This window comes from Bos javanicus, chromosome 5 (assembly GCF_032452875.1).
Source record: "Bos javanicus breed banteng chromosome 5, ARS-OSU_banteng_1.0, whole genome shotgun sequence".
Taxonomy (NCBI): Eukaryota; Metazoa; Chordata; class Mammalia; order Artiodactyla; family Bovidae; genus Bos; species Bos javanicus.
This window is the reverse complement of record NC_083872.1, coordinates 89,432,350-89,450,763: the sequence shown is the minus strand read 5'-3', so window position 1 is coordinate 89,450,763 and position 18,414 is coordinate 89,432,350. Positions and strand designations below refer to the sequence as shown.

The 18,414-nt window shown below is 36.9% G+C and overlaps 2 protein-coding genes across 2 annotated transcripts in view; both read left to right on the top strand.

The window, feature by feature from the left end:
• Positions 1-18,414, top strand: part of LOC133248027 (solute carrier organic anion transporter family member 1B3-like) — a 71,767-nt gene that overhangs the window by 38,247 nt on the left and 15,106 nt on the right. The window contains exons 4-10 of the mRNA XM_061417676.1: positions 3,240-3,372; positions 6,885-7,006; positions 8,100-8,246; positions 8,440-8,538; positions 11,417-11,662; positions 15,869-16,033; positions 17,675-17,870. Coding sequence (XP_061273660.1) covers positions 3,240-3,372; positions 6,885-7,006; positions 8,100-8,246; positions 8,440-8,538; positions 11,417-11,662; positions 15,869-16,033; positions 17,675-17,870 — 1,108 coding nt within the window. The remainder of the gene's footprint in view (positions 1-3,239; positions 3,373-6,884; positions 7,007-8,099; positions 8,247-8,439; positions 8,539-11,416; positions 11,663-15,868; positions 16,034-17,674; positions 17,871-18,414) is intronic.
• Positions 13,261-14,287, top strand: LOC133248029 (heme-binding protein 1-like). Its single transcript, XM_061417680.1, has one exon. The coding sequence runs from the start codon at positions 13,289-13,291 to the stop codon at positions 13,862-13,864; it is 576 nt and encodes a 191-aa protein (XP_061273664.1). The 5' UTR covers positions 13,261-13,288; the 3' UTR covers positions 13,865-14,287.

Genomic DNA, 18,414 nt, shown 5'->3' with positions numbered 1-18,414 from the left:
GTCAATCATAGAAGATGTCATAGCATTTAGAAGGTTTTTAGTAAAAAGCGAATGAGGGCCGTATATAGTTACAGCCTTTTTCATTTGTTGCGTGTGAGAAAAATCAATGTCTTCGTATTGAGGTATTAGTTGTCTTTGAGCATTAACATTTTTTAACAGAGGAAAGGCAAAAAGATCATCAGCCTCATAGACTCGAGATTGCAAAGCCAGTAAATCAGAAAGTCTTTTTCATGAAGGAGAATGAGTGGATCATCTGTTTTCATAAATATGAGTGTTGTGTTAGGGGCCTATCATTGTCATCAAAAAAAGTATTGTTGATTTTAGGGTCAAGAGAGCATCAGAAGAATCATCATCAGATTCATCTTGTCCTCGAATTGAGGGGACCTTTTGTTTCATGCCCGTTACAAGAGGAGGAGTGTTTGGGACAACCAGAGCAGGGATGGTGGGAAAGTTCTGAAACATTTTATGTTGTTCTAATTGGGCCTTTTGTAAAGTCTCATCATCTAATTTATATTCATATAATGAGCATTCTGCTTGTTGACGAATATCAGGGGGGCTAGAATTGTCTTGAAATGGCAAGATCATGGCTTTTAATGAGGGCCCACAAGGGCCAGAAATCTATTGGAATATTTTCTCCCAGTCTTGTGGCTCATTCAACATTTTTTTTTTTTAACCCAGTTCCAAATGTTTAAATCGAAACTGTCTTCATCAAGGAAGCAAGGACTATATACAACCACTGTTTGGAGACAAGCCTCTATCTGTTGACGTGAAACCAAAAGTCCTTGAACCTTAAATAAATGATGAAGTAAAGTAGAAAAGTGGTGGGGCTTTCCAGCCGCTTGTCCCATAGCCCCTCAATTACCAACCTCCATAGGTCCTAACAGTCATTCCGTCCACTTGGCAAGGGCATTCACCAGGTCCCTGTTCAGGCGCCAATTGTCACGGTCTTTGTGGACCAGGACCTGGGGACTGGAGTCGACGAGAAGAAGGACGCAGGGGACCCAAGTCTCAAGTGAAACAAGGGTACTTTATTTGCAGAAACGCATGCTTATATATCTTCAATAAAATGATTACTCAGCCATTAAAAAGAATGAAATTCCACCAGTTGCAACAAAATGGATAGTCCTAAAAGGTCATTGAGGGAGTCACTGAAGGAAATGCAAGCAGGTGCTCTTTCCCATGATCTCAGGCCTGAGACCTGCGTGCAGCTCTGCTCGTTCCTGTTATCCAGGAACTGATAAGGAACAGAGAGTCCTTGAGAAACAGCTCACAAAGGAAGAAAACAACATATTGGATCCCTTAAAGTTGAACGTCCCCTGACAGAGCATGGCATGGCCAAAGAAAAAGAGCATACTTGTAAAAAAAATATGTAATCTATAAATCAGACATAAATTTTGAGTCTCTTCAAACCATTAAAAAGTGGGGGAAGAGGAAAATGGGCAGACTGTTTAACAGGGTATAGAACTGGGGGTTAATTTTTTTTTTTTAAGAACATTGAGTATATTGCTTTGTTGTATTCATTTTGATTTGGATTTCTCCAATACTCGTGAGATTTTATGTAATTATTGAGCAATTGAATTATTGAGAAATTGAATTATTTCTCTTATTTTATGAACTGGTTGCTTAACGCCTCTGCCCATTTTCCTTTTTTCCCCACTTTTTAATGATTTGAAAGGACTCAAAATTTATGTCTGTTGTATAGATTACATACATTTTTTACAAGTATGCTTTTTACCTTTGGCCATGCCATGATCTATGTGGGATCCCAATTCCTCAACCAGGGATTGAACCCTCTGTTTATTTATCTACTCTTGTCAGCGGTATGTACGTTCTTTTAGAGCAGATACCATACAGTGTTTATTCTTTTCTTATACTTCTGGATTCTAGGACCATGGAAGGTACTTAATAAGAATTTAAAGAATGCTAAAAGTGAATGAAAAATGCATTGAGTAAATATCTTTCCTCAAGTAAATTTGTCCATCTTTCTCCATTCCAATACAACCGACTCAACTCCAAATTCTTCATAAAATTTTGCTTCACTGATATCACCAAGTAATTCGAGTCCTTTCACTCTTATCTAAAGTCAAGTCTATTTATTATTAATACCATACAACTGTATAGTGAGCGGCCTAAGGTAAGTGAGTTTTATCCTAATTAGATTACCAGATCTTTGAGGAAAGCTTGATGAAAGTGAAAGAGGAGAGTGAAAAAGTTGGCTTAAAGCTCAACATTCAGAAAATGAAGATCACGGCATCCGGTCCCATCACTTCATGGGAAATAGATGGGGAAACAGTGTCAGACTTTATTTTTGGGGCTCCAAAATCACTGCAGATGGTGACTGCAGCCATGAAATTAAAAGACACTTACTCCTTGGAAGGAAAGTTATGACCAACCTAAATAGCATATTCAAAAGCAGAGACATTACTTTGCCAACAAAGGTCCGTCTAGTCAAGGCTATGGTTTTTCCTGTGATCATGTATGGATGTGAGAGTTGGACTGTGAAGAAGGCTGAGTGCTGAAGAATTGATGCTTTTGAACTGTGGTGTTGGAGAAGACTCTTGAGAGTCCCTTGGACTGCAAGGAGATCCAACCAGTCCATTCTGAAGGAGATCAGCCCTGGGTGTTCTTTGGAAGGAATGATGCTAAAGCTGAAACTCCAGTACTTTGGCCATGTCATGTGAAGAGTTGACTCATTGGAAAAGACTCTGATGCTGGGAGGGATAGGGGGCAGGAGAAGAAGGGGATGACAGAGGATGAGATGGGTGGATGGCATCGCTGACTCGATGGACGTGAGTCTGAGTGAACTCCAGGAGTTGGTGATGGACAGGGAGGCCTGGTGTGCTGAGATTCATGGGGTCTCAAAGAGTCGGACACGACTGAGCGACTGAACTGAACTGAACTGACCACATCTTATGGGCTTCCCAGGTGGTGCTAGTAGTAAAGAATTCACCTGGCAATGTAGGAGACCTAAGAAATGCAGGTTTGATCTCTGGAAGAGGGCATGGCAACCCACTCCAATATTCTTGCCTGGAGAATCCCATTGAGACAGGAGCCTGGTGGACTACAGTTCATAGGATCACAAACAGACCTACATGACAGAAGCAACTTAGCATGCACATACTATGTCTTATGCTTTATTTGTATCCATCCTGGGCTTTCTATTCTCTTGGACACAAATGTGGACTCAGTTACTGTTTGCTATAATGAATCATATAAAAATAATTTTGTTCTCTTTGTAGGAAATTTGCTTGTGATTGTATTTGTGAGTTACTTTGGAGCCAAATTACACAGACCGAAGCTAATTGGAATTGGCTGCATTATTATGGGAACTGGAAGTATTTTGACTGCTTTACCACATTTCTTCATGGGATAGTAAGTGGCTCTATGCTATCAATTATCATTTCCTTGTAAATTAATCATACAATTTTATTTTTTATTTTTAAATAAGTATTCCCCTTAAGAAGAATGTCCACTAAGCATGTATAGAAATGGATTATACTTTCTATGTAATAATTAACTCATTGTTTTATCTACCGTGGCTCTCATTGATATTGAAATAGGAATAGCAATAAATCAGATGCAGTTTTGTAGAAAAGCTTTTTGTGACTTTTTACTATAACATATATTTTATGTCTTTGCCTACAAGATTTTGGTACTATTTAATAAGACTTTATTTACTGACCCCAGGTCCAACTGATCACCAATCAAAAATCAATACCTGAGAGGCAATTGTCGGTAGAAAGGAAACTTTGCTTTTAATCAGAATGTCAACAATCTGGGGAGAAGATGGACTCCCATCCCTCCAAAATCAATTCCCATGATTCTGTTTAGCCATCAAAGTTTTTGAAGGGAAAAGATTTCCCAGCTAAAGATCCTAGATTCTGTTACCATAGAAAGGGGAGAATAATGGATACCGAGAGCCAATGAGCAGTTTCTGCTAAAGATATAAATTACTTGCTGCTAAGTCACTTCAGTCGTGTCCAACTCTGTGCGACCCCATAGATGGCAGCCCACCAGGCTCCGCCATCCCTGGGATTCTCTAGGCAAGAAGACTGGAGTGGGTTGCCATTTCCTTCTCCAACGCATGAAAGGGAAAAGTGAAAGTGAAGTCGCTCAGTCGTGTCCAACTCTGCGACCCCATGGACTGCAGCCCACCAAGCTCCTCTGTCCATGGGATTTTCCAGGCAAGAGTACTGGAGTGGGTGGCCATTGCCTTCTCCATAAATTACTTACTCATTATCAATGCCAACAGCCATGCTTTTTTGTTACTATGTTAATTACTATATTTGATTTTCATAAGGTCTTTCTTCTTCCTGGTACTGTTCCTTCTTATTTCCATCATCTTACTCCCTCTTGATTTATTTCCTCCTTTTGGCTTCTCCATCATACCCACCCTTTCCTTCTGCTTCTGACGCCATACGGTCAGTCTTGCCTAAGTTCCCTTACCAATCTTCTTCACTTTACACTCTACAAGATTTCTGTCAAGTACATGCATTAAATTTAACTATCACTGTACAGTGAGTTTATCTTATACTCAAGATTTATGTAATCAACCACCTCATGGGTATCTCCAGTCTAACATCCTACAAACATTTTCCACCCATATATCCAGAACTGAATTTATCTCTGTGCCAAAACCAGCTCAAATTTTTCACATTCACTCTTTCAGCAGTGATTCACTTATCCACAGAGAGATTCAAACCAAAGTCAAGGATCTCATCTTAGACTTATTCTTTGCTTCAGTATACATGACCAGTGGTCAGCAAATCTTGCTTTTACTGCCTCCTATATGTCAAAGTTGTCCCTTTTTTCTTTCTCATCATCTCTGGCCTGGACTTTCTGCATCCCATCCCAACTTCATTGTAACTCACATTCTATACTACAGTATTCATTTTACTTTTTGTAATTTTTATTTTAAAAAATTATTTATTTGGCTGCAATGGTCTTATTGCACCACATGAGATCTTTAATACTCATTGCAGCATGCAGAATCTTTAGTTGCAATATGTGAAATCCTGTTCCTTGACCAGGGATCAAACCCAGGCCCCTTGAATTGAGAGCTTGGAGTCTTAACCACTGGACCAGCAATGAAGTCCTATGGTGTTCATTTTAAAAACAAAAATCTTATTATTTTACTCCTACTTAAAACTCCCAATATCCTAGAGCAGTATTTTTCAAAATTCAGATCCTGAAAAACTTGTTGATCAATAAATCAATTCAGATTATTGAGACTAACAATTTTTTAATATGATAGGATAGAATAGAATAGAACAGAATAGAAGAAAACACAGTTATTCTGTGAAACTTTCTTTTTGGTTTTATAAATTTGTGTGTGTGTGTGTGGATATGTATGTATTGTGATTGTGATGCAAAATATATTTCTCACTGTTGGTATAGTCAAAGTATTGAAAGTCTCTTGCCTACAAATTAATATCTAGGTTTATTTGCATATATAGATAACTCATTGATTTGGCTTTGACTATCTTCCCAGTTTCATTTTACATGGCTTCCCATGGTTGAGGACCACACTATAGGTCTAGAGTTTTCCAAATGTGCCATAATAGGTCATGCTTTTGTTCATAGTGTTTCTACAGCTTTGAGTATTTTTCCTTCTTTGCCTACCTGTTAAACTCCTTTCTATCTTCAAAATTCATCTCTTATGGAATCCTCACTGTGAAGTTTCCTCTAATCCACACCCTTCTCAATATCCAAGCAAAGTTGATCATCTTGCTTTCCTTTACAACAACTCAGGACCTGACATATTAACATTTTTGTATCTTTCATCATATACATTTATCTTAGAGGATATAAGATATTTTGATAACAAAAGCTGTGTGTTTCATTTCCAGTGATTTGGAGTTGCACATAATGCCTGGCATACAGTAGGTTGCCCTTGGAACTCACAGGGTACCTCAGTATTTTTAATTTATATTGTTTATTGAAGTGTAGTGGATGAATTATAATAGTAACAGGTGCATAACATAGAGATTCATTATTTGTATAGATTATACTCCATTTACAGTTATAAAATGCTGGCTCTATTCCCTGTGCTGTATATCACATCTTAGTATCTTATTCCTTTTGTACCTAGTTGTTTGTACCTCTAATCCCTTTAACCTATTTACTCTCTCTTCCCCCAATCCTCTTCCCACTGGTAACCATTCATTTGTTCTCTGTATCTGTGAGTCTGTTTCTGTTTTGTTATATATGTTCTTTTTATTTTTTTAGGTTCCACATATAAGTGAAAACATACAATCTTTGTCTTTCTCTGCCTGACTTATTTTACTAAGCACAATACCTTTACATCCATTCATGTATTTTTAAATAACAACATTTGTACCTATTCTAGGTCCATCTCTGTTGTTCTAATTAAGTTCTTCCTTATCAAATTGAAGTAGACTAGAACTTTTTAAACTAAGTTTTGAGGAGTCAAGCATATGACTCTGTGTGTGTGTGTGTGTGTCCATGAAAGAAATTCAAGTAAATTATTGATGGAAAATGCAGGTGAATCAGTATGACTGTAAATTAAATTTGAAAGTTTAGATTGTAACCATCTTTGAAGATAATTCAAAGGGATGAATAAATGCACTTAGCAATTTTTTTAAACTTGAAACCAAGATATTTCATACATTGACCAGAATATAAGAATTCTTAGGATGACAGTAATGTGATAATCCACCTTGCCTGGGGAGTACTGCATGATATTTCTTAGCAAACACTTCTATTTTACTTTGACCTATCATTTCTCCTAACATATAGGCTGGGAAACTGATAAAGAGTATCCTGGTAATTTGGAGAAGAGAATGGTACAGTTAAAGGGGAAAATTCCTCTGCATTTCTGGGAAAAGTAAAACTATTCAGTAAATATAGTGATGTTCTTACAGTTACAGGTATTCTAAAGACACCACTTTTAATCCATCAGAGAATTCAACATCAAATTTACCAACTTGTTCGATTAACCAAAATTTGTTACCCAATAGAACGTCATTGGAGGTAGTGGGAAAAGGTAAGAATTGAACTCACACTATTGAATATTACTGTCACAAATAAATATTCTAAAATTTAACAATTATATTACATCTATAAAAACTATTATATTATCTATTAGTAAAGTTTATTTAAAAACAATAAGAAAACATTTTCATGTATGTAAGACAAAATTCATTGTTAATATATAAACAGCTTCTAGAAGCATTAAGAAAAAAGAAATATTTGATATGAAATTGGCAAAGAAAATATGCAACTAATGTAAAAGAAGAGGATGTGGCATGAATATATTTAAATGTAATTTTACTCATTATGAAAAATGCAAATTATTACACAAATTAAAGATTGTTTACCTACTAAAACACAAATCGCTTTTATTATAGTACTAGTTATAGATTTTGCTACCTATTAGATAGGAAAAGATTAAAAATAAAAAGAAATGAGGTAGAGGGAAAAGCCACATTTTATGTATTATAGAGAGTGTATAAATTTCTCTTTTGGAGGTTAATTTTTAAGACGGTAAAGGACAAAAATATGCATATCTGCTTAAATCAGCAACTGTACTTTTATTGCTTTATCTTAAAGGAAATAATCAGGAATATACAGAAGGATTTATTTATCATTATAATCATGGCATCCCATGGCACTCCACTACTCTTGCCTGGGAAATCCCATGACAGTAGAGCCTAGTGGGCTACAGTCCAGGGGGTTGCAAAAGACTCAGACATGACTCAGCAGCTAAAAACAACAAACAAGGAAAGAGACTGATTAAAGAAATGATGAAACTTATTCAGCACACTATGATGCAGTCATTAAAATCCTGCTACAAGAACATAAAGAATATTAGGCATATTTTTGTGTTCACTAAAAATGTGAAAGATATAAGCAAACATCAGAAGTGGCTCTCTGTGTGATGGGATTACAGATCATTTTACTTGTTTGCTTTGTGTTTCTCTACATTGTCAAATTCTGTAATGTGACTATAAATCATTCTTACAATTAGAAAAGAACGAAACACTTTAAATGGAATAATTAAAGAGTTGCATTAGTTGAGTTTTTAATAGGAATGCTAAGATTAATGTTTAAAATAAAGCATTCTCTTGTCTACGTAGGTTTGGAAAAGGATTCGGGGTCATATATGTGGATATATGTTCTCATGGGTAATATGCTTCGTGGAATTGGGGAAACCCCTATTGGGCCCTTGGGGATTTCTTACATCGATGATTTTGCTGAAGAAGGACATTCTTCTTTGTATTTAGGTAATGTACAGAAAAGAGTAGATTTTATGGTTACTTTCCCTGGGTGTAACTTGAAATAACACTGCTCCTCAACTCAGTCTTTTATTTAATGAAAAGTTATTTGGAGAAATATATTAAGTAGTATTACTTTTAAAAATTTAATAAGAACCATGTATTATTGGCATTTGATAAAAATGTTTTATAATGTTTCTAGGTAATTTGCTTGCAGTAACAATGATTGGTCCAATCATTGGCTTTATACTGGTATCTCAGTTTTCTAAAATGTATGTGGATATTGGATACGTGGATCTGAGTAAGTACTCTCAGAACAAGGTAACCTGATAATGCTTTTGAAGTACATGACAGCATTCTTCCAAATAAGTGAATTCATTCTTTCAGTGGCTTTTTGCAGACTAATCATCAAAAGTTACAAACAGGAAATGTGTTAATATGTATAATAAAAATAAAATACATCTCCTGTCAACATCAAGTGGTGCTAGTGGTAAGGAATCTGCCTGCCGGTGTGGGAGATGCAAGAGATGCTAGTTCAGTCCTTGGGTCAGGAAGATCCCTTGGAGTAAGAAATGGCAACCCACTCCAGTATTCTTGCCTGGAAAACTCCATAGACAGAGGAGCCCGGGGACCTACAGTCCATGGGGTCACAGAGTCTGACACAATTGAGCACACACATAGCTAGCTAAATCAGGCTTTCACAGCTAAGCACAAAATAAGAAAATTTAAGAAACTTAAGATGACTTCATCCAAAATAATTGCAAATTAATTGCAGGTCTCTCAGTAGGCCCTCTGATGTCACTTACCTGCATTTCTTAGAAAACCCTCTCTATCTACATAGTTTAAAGTCTCTTCTAAAATTTGACTCCTCTTCAGAGAAGCCTTACTTCACCATCTTCTACTGGCACCAAAAGATAAACACCCCTGTTGATCACCAAGAGCAGGTCTTTACTGTAGTCTTTATCACAATGAGCCACAAATATTTGTACACTGATGTGCCATCTCACTATATTGTTATAAAGTAATTAGCATTTGGAAATAAGCAAATCAGATTTGCACCAGGGCTACATAGAGTAGACCTCACAGCAGTCCAATGATAACCACAATCTTGCAAGTATTTTAATATAAAACTAAAATGTGGGCCTGATGGAATACATTATGTCTTCTATTTTGGATGTGTGAATCATATTCTATGTTTCTATTCATTCACTTCCAGGTTCATCATTGTTTTTACCACCAGGAACCTAGAAGTAAATGGTTATTAAAATCTTTGGAATGATAGTTTTGTAACCTCTTTTCTACAGTCAGAAATTACTACTCATAGTGTTTTAGATACATGGTAATCCCATTTCTACCACTGAAAGTCAAGACTTAATTACATCTTCTCTTAGTCAGTCATGGGTGTGATGTAAACATAATATGGCAAGCTCCAATGCCAAAGGAACCAACAAGATAACAAGTGAATAAAGAGTGTTAAGTATGATGGTTAAACTTGTAAGAACTGGTGGTGGTGAACTACCCTCTGAACACACTTGAAAATGAATTTATTTCTCAGGCTCAACCTATCCTTTTCATGCAGAAATCAGGATCCAGCATTGACAAAATCTACTGATTGGTTTTTAAGAAAATCTAGAAATCCAGACTTCCATTAGAATCTTCCAATTTTTATGATAGTGTGTGAAGCAACACTTCAGAAGTCTGTGTCTAGACAGGTTATGATCTCTCGTTCTTTTGTGTAGACCAGGGATAGAGCACAAAAAAAATGTTACCAAGGTGACATTTCTGACAGATGATGAATAAGTACTTGGCATATACATGGAGTCTCTGATTTTACCAATCATTTCTAAAGTCTACTAGAGTTGCTGATTATGAAATAATATGAACATGCAAATCAATTTTAAACTCAGATCTATGCATAGTTTAAAACCACTTCAGTAAACAGAATGAATAATTTACTTCTTTATATCAATTCAATGTTTTCTCGTGTTAAAGAGTTTTTCTTATAGATCAAAGAGTAACAATACAATTCTTATTCTTCAAATTTCTAGGGTGTGTTTGTGTGTGTGGTACTTCCTTATTAGAATGTTTACTTTATACTCACTGAAACAGCTCATTTATACCTGTTTAGATATAGCACATGGACTTCCCTGGTACTCAGAAGGTAAAGAATCTGCCTGCAATGCAAGAGACCCAGCTCGATCCTTGGGTCAGGAAGATCCCCTGGAGAAGGCAACCCACTCCAATATTGTTGCCTGAAAAATTCCATGGACAGAGCAGCCTGGCAGGCTATAGTCCATGGGATTGCAAAGAGTCGGACACACACAAATATAGCACATACTTTAAGGGAAAATATTATTGAAATAAAATGATTAAATTTTCCCTAAAATTTTGAGTTCAGATTTTGAACTCGGAGTTTCAGTATGTATATATCTTCACCATTATCATCCCCTGTGCTGTCAAAGAGTTGGAAATGCAGGTTCTAGTGGGGAGGTGGGAGAACCTTACTATTAGCTCTGAGAATTTCTAGCAGACTGCTATGTTTCATTGCTGGTGATTTCTTGACCTCAGAAGATGATGCCAATATAAGTTTTCAGACAGTGAGGAGTCATGCCTTCCATATTGCCATCGTTGTAATGCTCAGTCATGTCCAACTCTGTGATCCCATAGACTTCAGTCGGCCAAGTTCCTGTGTCCATGAAATTTTCTAGGTAGGAATACTGGAGTGGGTTGCCATTTTTTACTCCATGGGAGCTTCCCAACCCAGGAATAGAACCTGCCATCTCTTGTGTCTCCTGCACTGGCAGCTGGATTCTTTCCACTGAGCCACCAAGGAATTCCAAAGTTGGCCCTTAAATAGTTTGCAGGCTTTAATTGTTCCACAAGGACAGCTGTTCAGTCATGTCAACACAAAAGCCATCAAGTTCACACAGACTCCATCAATGACAGCAGTGTCGTGACTGATTCCTAGACAAGAGCAATTGTAAGATGTCTTTAAACGTTAGACTTACCCTTATTTCAAAAATGAAAATGTGTGAAAAAAAGAAAACATTGTCTCAGAATGGATGAAACATAATTTACTTTCTTCATCTATGAAGTACAGCAATTATTACCAGTATTTCCCAAAAATTCTTGCACTTCAAAATGATTTTTGACTGGCTTCTTCTAATTCTTTATTCTAGGCACTATCAGAATAACTCCTAAGGACTCTCGTTGGGTTGGTGCTTGGTGGCTTGGTTTCCTTGCGGCTGGACTAATAGCCATTATTTCTTCTATACCATTCTTTTTCTTGCCCAAAACTTTGAATAAACCAAATAAAGAAAAAAAAGCTTCAGCATCCTCAGTATCTTTGCCTATGAAAAATGAAGAAAAGAGTCAAATGGCTAGTTTGACCAAGACTGGACAAAATGTTACTGACACTGTAACTGGTAAGTATTTCACATTTATAGTCAGTTTGGAGTTGTTAATCCCAGTGAAAGAGAGAGAGAAATATTCCAAAATAACGTCATACTCAAGTCATCTAAAGTGAGTGTTCTTCTGTACTAAATTTGGCTGGATTAGTCTTCTAAGATTCCTACTAAAAAACTTCATAATATTTTCTGAACACATATCAGCTCTGTAGAGAAGAGGATTCGCTTGTGGTCTTTAGCAGGGAGAAACCAGTTAAAGGTTAAAAAACTATCTATTATTAGTAAACCAAAGAGTATATAGTCATTTCCAAATTATATAGTGCAAATTATGAGTTAAAAGGACTCTCTCTCTTTTTCTTTCTTGCTTTCTCTCTCGCTTCCTTCCTTCCTTTCTCTCTTTTCCTTCTTTCCCTTCTTAATTTCCCTCCCTCCCTTCCTTTCTTTTGCTTCATAAATGGTACCAGGAATCAGATTATGCCCTGATAATAGAGTATTGCCTCTGTTTTTCAAGTATTTAAGTACAGTGAGGTTGTAACAAGAAGAATATAGACAACAGCCATATAGTGCTTATATAAGGAATTCTGAGTGCCTATAAATTGGGCAACTTTATACTTAGGTGGAGACATGGAGTATGCAGAAGGAAATCAGATCAAGTTTCTTTCTAGATAATTAGAGTAAGATTGTCTTCTTGGTACTTATATAGAAAATATTGCTTACCTAAATATTCAAAAATGAAATAGAAACAAGAGTAGTAGCAAAGAGTATTGGAGTCAGTCATATGAATAAGAATCCTCCATAGCACAGGATAGTGATTTTCCTTTCCAACATAAACTGCCAAAGAACAACTTAGGAGCACTAATCTGTGATTGATCAGCAGCAGTCAGAGCAAGATGGTTGAAATAATGAGATGTTAACAGTGCAGTTTTCAGATCACACAGCCATAGTGGAGCAGTAAGAGTCAAAGCAGAGCAACACCTGAACCCTTGGCAACCTTTCAAGTTAAAGCTGAAGTGACATTAGAGATTGTTAGTGTAGCCCAAGCTCTCCCTCTGGTTAGCTCTTCCACCTACTCCTTTTATTGTTACTTTCTCCTCTCCATTGCCCTAATCTGAAAGCAGTGGTGTTACTTGTATGGGCTCATGAGAGATTTAATTTTTCGACTACATTGGTGACTTGAAATTGGCCAAATGGGAGAAGTTACCACCACTTACTACCAAAATTGGGAAATACTCAAATCAGGCATTGTGCTCCCAAGAATCAGTTGTTAAACATTTACCAGCACATCACTGAAGAGCTTTTTGAAATTAATATGCACAATAAAAATAGCATCGCATTGAATTTTCATCCAATTTATGCTATTTTCATACTGCAGCAAATTAAATCCATTAAAAGTAGTTGATTATTTAAACCTGTAAGGAACATGGTTGACTGTAAGCCCAGAAAGAATGGGGAGGATAATGAAAATATAAAATTAGAACAATTGTTAATATCATCTATATTATCAACTGTGTTTGCAAGATACTGACCAATATAAGATAGCAAAGAGCTCCCGCGCTTGCCCGGGATCCCTGCTCGCGCCGGCTGCGCCAGCCCTTTTCCCCTACCCCGTGTTTCCCCGTGCGTCCTGAGCATCCGGGCGACACCATGTTGGGCATGATCAAGAACTCGCTGTTCGGGAGCGTAGAGACTTGGCCTTGGCAGGTCCTGAGCAAAGGGAGCAAGGGAGATGTCTTCTATGAGGAGAGGGCCTGTGAAGGCGGGAAGTTTGCCACAGTGGAAGTGACAGATAACCCTGTGGATGAGGCTCTGAGGGAGGCAATGCCCAAAGTCATGAAGTATGTGGGAGGCTCCAATGATAAGCGACTCGGAATGGGGATGACAGTTCCTATTTCCTTTGCTGTGTTCCCCAGTGACGATGGGGACCTACAGAAGAAATTAAAAGTCTGGTTCCGGATTCCAAACAAGTTTCAAAGCGACCCGCCAGCTCCCAGCGATGACAGCATTAAGATCGAAGACAGGGAAGGCATCACTGTCTATTCCACGCAGTTTGGTGGTTATGCTAAGGCAGCTGATTACGCTGCCCAAGCCGCCCAGCTGCGGTCCGCCCTGGAGAGCACAGCCAAGTACCAGACTGACTTCTACTTCTGCACCGGGTATGACCCTCCCATGAAGCCCTACGGACGTCGCAACGAGGTCTGGCTGGTGAAGAGCAGTGAATGAGTCACCGGCTGTGCCCCAAGCTCCGCGGGGGTCTGCATCTGTGCCCACTTCCCCTGGGAGGAAGCAGCACCCCCGTGCCGCTCCAGCAGAACCAACTTCCCTTCAGAGCCAGTCACTGCCAATTTCCTGAGATAAGCACGGTCCAGATGCTGAGGCTCTGTTTCTCTTGGTGGGAAATAATGTACCCACGATACACATGCGTCCTTCTAATTGACTTATAGACAATTCAGTGGTAGGCCAGAAAAACCCAGCAGCATTTTTCCAGCTCTCTGGATCCCCTAAAAACAGATTTTTACAAATCATGAAAACTGTATTTTTATTAATCCACGAAGAAGTGTGATTTACACGTGATCTTTCATATGTAATTCTTAGAAGAGCTTTCTTTAAAAAGAAGCCAAAAATTAAGATCTTTGACTTTAAACAGCTGAAACAAAACAAACAAAAAAAAAAGATAGCAAAGAGGTCCTTCATATGTGCTACTAGGAACAGGTGAAATAACTAACAAGTTTTAGTCAGAAAAAATATATATCTAATTTGAACAGAAATAAGACTAATTGATTAGAAAGAAATAAAGCTTTCAGTTCATTAAAGAGACAATTTGTAAACATGGAGAATCGACCAAAAATGGAGCAATTTCTTTCTGAAATAATCAGTTTAATGTCACTTGCGTTGTTTATTGATCCAGTTATTGAGGTTACATAATGGATCATGATTATGTAGAAGTACAAATGATGTCCAAGTTCTCAGTCACCTCAAAAATTCAAGGATTTGGTGAACCTATATGTCTTATTTCTTTTGATCAAATATCACAACTCACATAGAATGCCTCACAAGTCAATGGTTCTTCCTGATTGGGGAATCTCATGGAGCACAGTTTAGCATTTTGACCTAATAATTTTAAATATTATTTATCCCTGCTATAAATTTCCATACATCTTCTTCTTTCCTCTTCTATGTCCTTTGCCCTAATCTTTTTTCTTATTATTATAAGCAGATGAAGCTATTTCTTAATTACCATTGAATAGAAGGTTTGATTCTGACCATGTTTGATGGAAACCTTTAGAGTTGTACAGCACAAGATCTTTCAAAGTCCATACCATCCATTTCTCAAGAATGATATCTGGTTCGGTCTTGCTAGACTTTGATACTTTCCACTGTTTTTCTAAGTAGTTCTTTTCACTTTAACTCCCATTGCAGCTGGTTAACCTGGTGATCATAGACTGAAATCACATAATTCTTGCTAGGTACAGAAATTATGGATTTGTTGCACTCCTGTCTGTAGGCACGGCTTTTTGCCTACTGTTGTCATAATGTCATTTGAGACACAATATCTCTTTAATAAAGGTGATTGCTATTACTGCCAGAATTATTGAGGCAGTATTTTATGGTAGAAACTATATACCAGAAAAAGAGTTTTGAGTCCTGGTACTAAATTAACCTTTATGATTTTTGAACCTTAGTATTCTATTTTTGTGAGCTTTGGGTTCATACTATTTTTAAGGTAAATTTCTACTTAATAATTATATTATTAATATAATCATTATACTATTAAATGCTAATAAATAAGAGACATTTCATTAGCTTTTGTTCCTTCAGTGCCTAGCATATTACATGGTACCCAATCAAAACCCAAATATTTGTTAAATAAATGAATAAATGAACTAATATGGATGCAGGTATGGTAGAGTGCTATTAGTCAAATATGAGGTGAATAAGCAAGTTGCTATAACAAACAGCATGAATGCTTGATCCCATCTGGGAATAAAATGAACAAAATAAATAGTTCATTTTATTTAGTTTATTCATAAAAATATGAATGTACATATGGAAAGAATGGAAGTAATATATTTTAAGAAAACTTCTGGCAGTAGAATTGCAGATTACTCTGACTTTTTGTGCTATATACTTATGGAATTTTAAGTCATATAAATTATATTTACCAGATTAAGATATTAATGTATATTTAAGCTGCATTATATTTTCTTTCTTTTGATGTTTTTATAGGTTTCCTCCAGTCCTTGAAAAGCATCCTTACCAATCCCTTGTATGTTTTAACATTATTTTTGACACTGCTACAAGCCAGCAGCCATATTGGTTCTATTACTTATGTGTTCAAATACGTAGAGCAGCAGTATGGCAATTCAGCATCTGAGACGAGCATTTTGCTTGGTAAGACCCATTGTTTATGTTTGCTTTATAAACGATAAACTACTGAGTAAATGAGTTCCAAGTGATATTTTGTTGTGAAGGCAATTTCCTGTTTTATTAAACATAGTTTTCTTTTTTTCAAATTTTATCGGATCCATCCATCTTGTGATATTACCATTGTTCTGCCTTTGAAGTTGCATCTCATGTTATTTTTTATAATATTATTCCTTTATTTATTGGCTGTGCTGGGTCATTGTTGCAAGGACCTTCTCTTGTTGTGGTGAGCAGGGGCTACTCTTCATGGCAGTGTGCGGGCTTCTCATGTGGTGACTTCTCTTGATGTGGAGCACCGACTCTGTGGAGTGCAGGCTCCAGTAGTTGCAGCACACAGGCTCAGTAGCTGTGGTTCCTGGGCTCCAGAGCACAGGCTCAATTGTTGTGGGGTCAGTTCAATTCAGTCGCTCAGTCATGTCCAACTCTTTGCGACCCCATGAATCGCAGCACGCCAGGCCTCCCTGTCCAACACCAACTCCCGGAGTTCACTCAAACTCACGTCCATAGAGTCGGTGATGCCATCCAGCCATCTCATCCTCTGTCGTCCCCTTCTCCTCCTGCCCCCAATCCCTCCCAGCATCAGAGTCTTTTCCAATGAGTCAACTCTTTGCATCAGGTGGCCAAAGTATTGGAGTTTCAGCTTTAGCATCATTCCTTCCAAAGAACACCCAGGGCTGATCTCCTTTAGAATGGACTGGTTAGATCTCCTTGCAGTCCAAGGGACTCTCAAGAGTCTTCTCCAACACCACAGTTCAAAAGCATCAATTCTTCAGTGCTCAGCCTTCTTCACAGTCCAACTCTCACATCCATACATGACCACAGGAAAAACCATAGCCTTGACTAGACAGACCTTGTTGGCAAAGTAATGTCTCTGCTTTTGAATATGCTATCTAGGTTGGTCATAACTTTCCTTCCAAGGAGTAAGTGTCTTTTAATTTCATGGCTGCAATCACCATCTACAGTGATTTTGGAGAACTGAAAACTATAAATTTAACTCCTAATAAGGTTCTCAGCCTAATTTTTTTGTTAAAAGAATCTTCATCTTTAACAAATCTTGCAGGACTATGAAATGAAAGTTATAAGGGGAATCAGTTATTCGTGACACCACATACAGACCTGTTTATCACCTCAGGGCATATGTGTGTTTAGATTAATAAAGAAGAGATATTAATTTAAGTATTCAAATCTAAAGTAGTGGGAAAATTTATAGTAAGTTTTTAAGGATAGGAAATCCTCATTTTAAAGAAATATATAGGATTTAGGTGATAGGATAAAAAGTCTCAGAGTCAGGAAGAAGATACTTTGTTGTAGTTTTCCAGGAAAAGAACAAAAAGTACGTTATAGAAACAATATGTTAGATATACAAATATTCTCAGTCACTGACTTTTGCTACTGGGAAGCTAAACCTTTAGCATTGGCAGGGAGAAATTATTTTTGTCTCTTCCACATGGTACCCTAGTCCCCTACCTTCATCCTACACTGTGAGTCTTCTGTTCAAGAAATAACAAGATTGGATTAATTTGGTTGATAGATAGCATTTCACACATAAAAACATTCGGGATAACCATATTAATATAATTACATAATTACGTTTTTTTTCTCTTCTAGGATTCATATCCATACCATCTTTGGCAGCTGGAATGTTTACAGGAGGATTTATTGTTAAAAAGTTCAAGTTTACCTTGGTTGGAATTGCCAAATTTTCACTTTGTGCCCATATGACGTCCTTCCTATTTCATCTAATAAATTTTGCACTAATCTGTGAAAACAAATCAGTCGCCGGACTAACCCTGACCTATGATGGGTTTGTATATATCAATATATCAGTTGCACAATATGTACGCTATTTAATGTAAGAGAATGTAAGAAAAGCAAGGCAGATACCAATCTTTACTAAACTTTAAGCTGAGAGGACTGTCAATTTATAAATTCTTATAACATTTCTTAAGATCCCAAAAGATTCATTTCTTAAAATCCGTTTTTTCCCTCCTTAAAGAAAAGTTATAACTAACCAATCATTGTTAATCAACTGTACTCCAATATAAAATTAAATTCTTTAAAAAAAATAGACACATAAAAGAAAATCTACATAGTCTGTAATAGTAATAGTTATTACTTATGGGGTGTTTACAATGAATGATAGGTGCTTTTGTCACTATTTTATAGATAAGAAGAGCAAAACTTAGAGAGAGTCACAGATTATATGATTCTGACTCAAATCTGAAGGTTTTGACTCCAAAACTCTTAGTCCTAACTACTACAGTCTTGGATGACTCATGAGAGAAACATAAATGACATTTTCCAAAAGTGACTGAAAAATCTTTATCTGCAGTTAATTTTGATGTTTA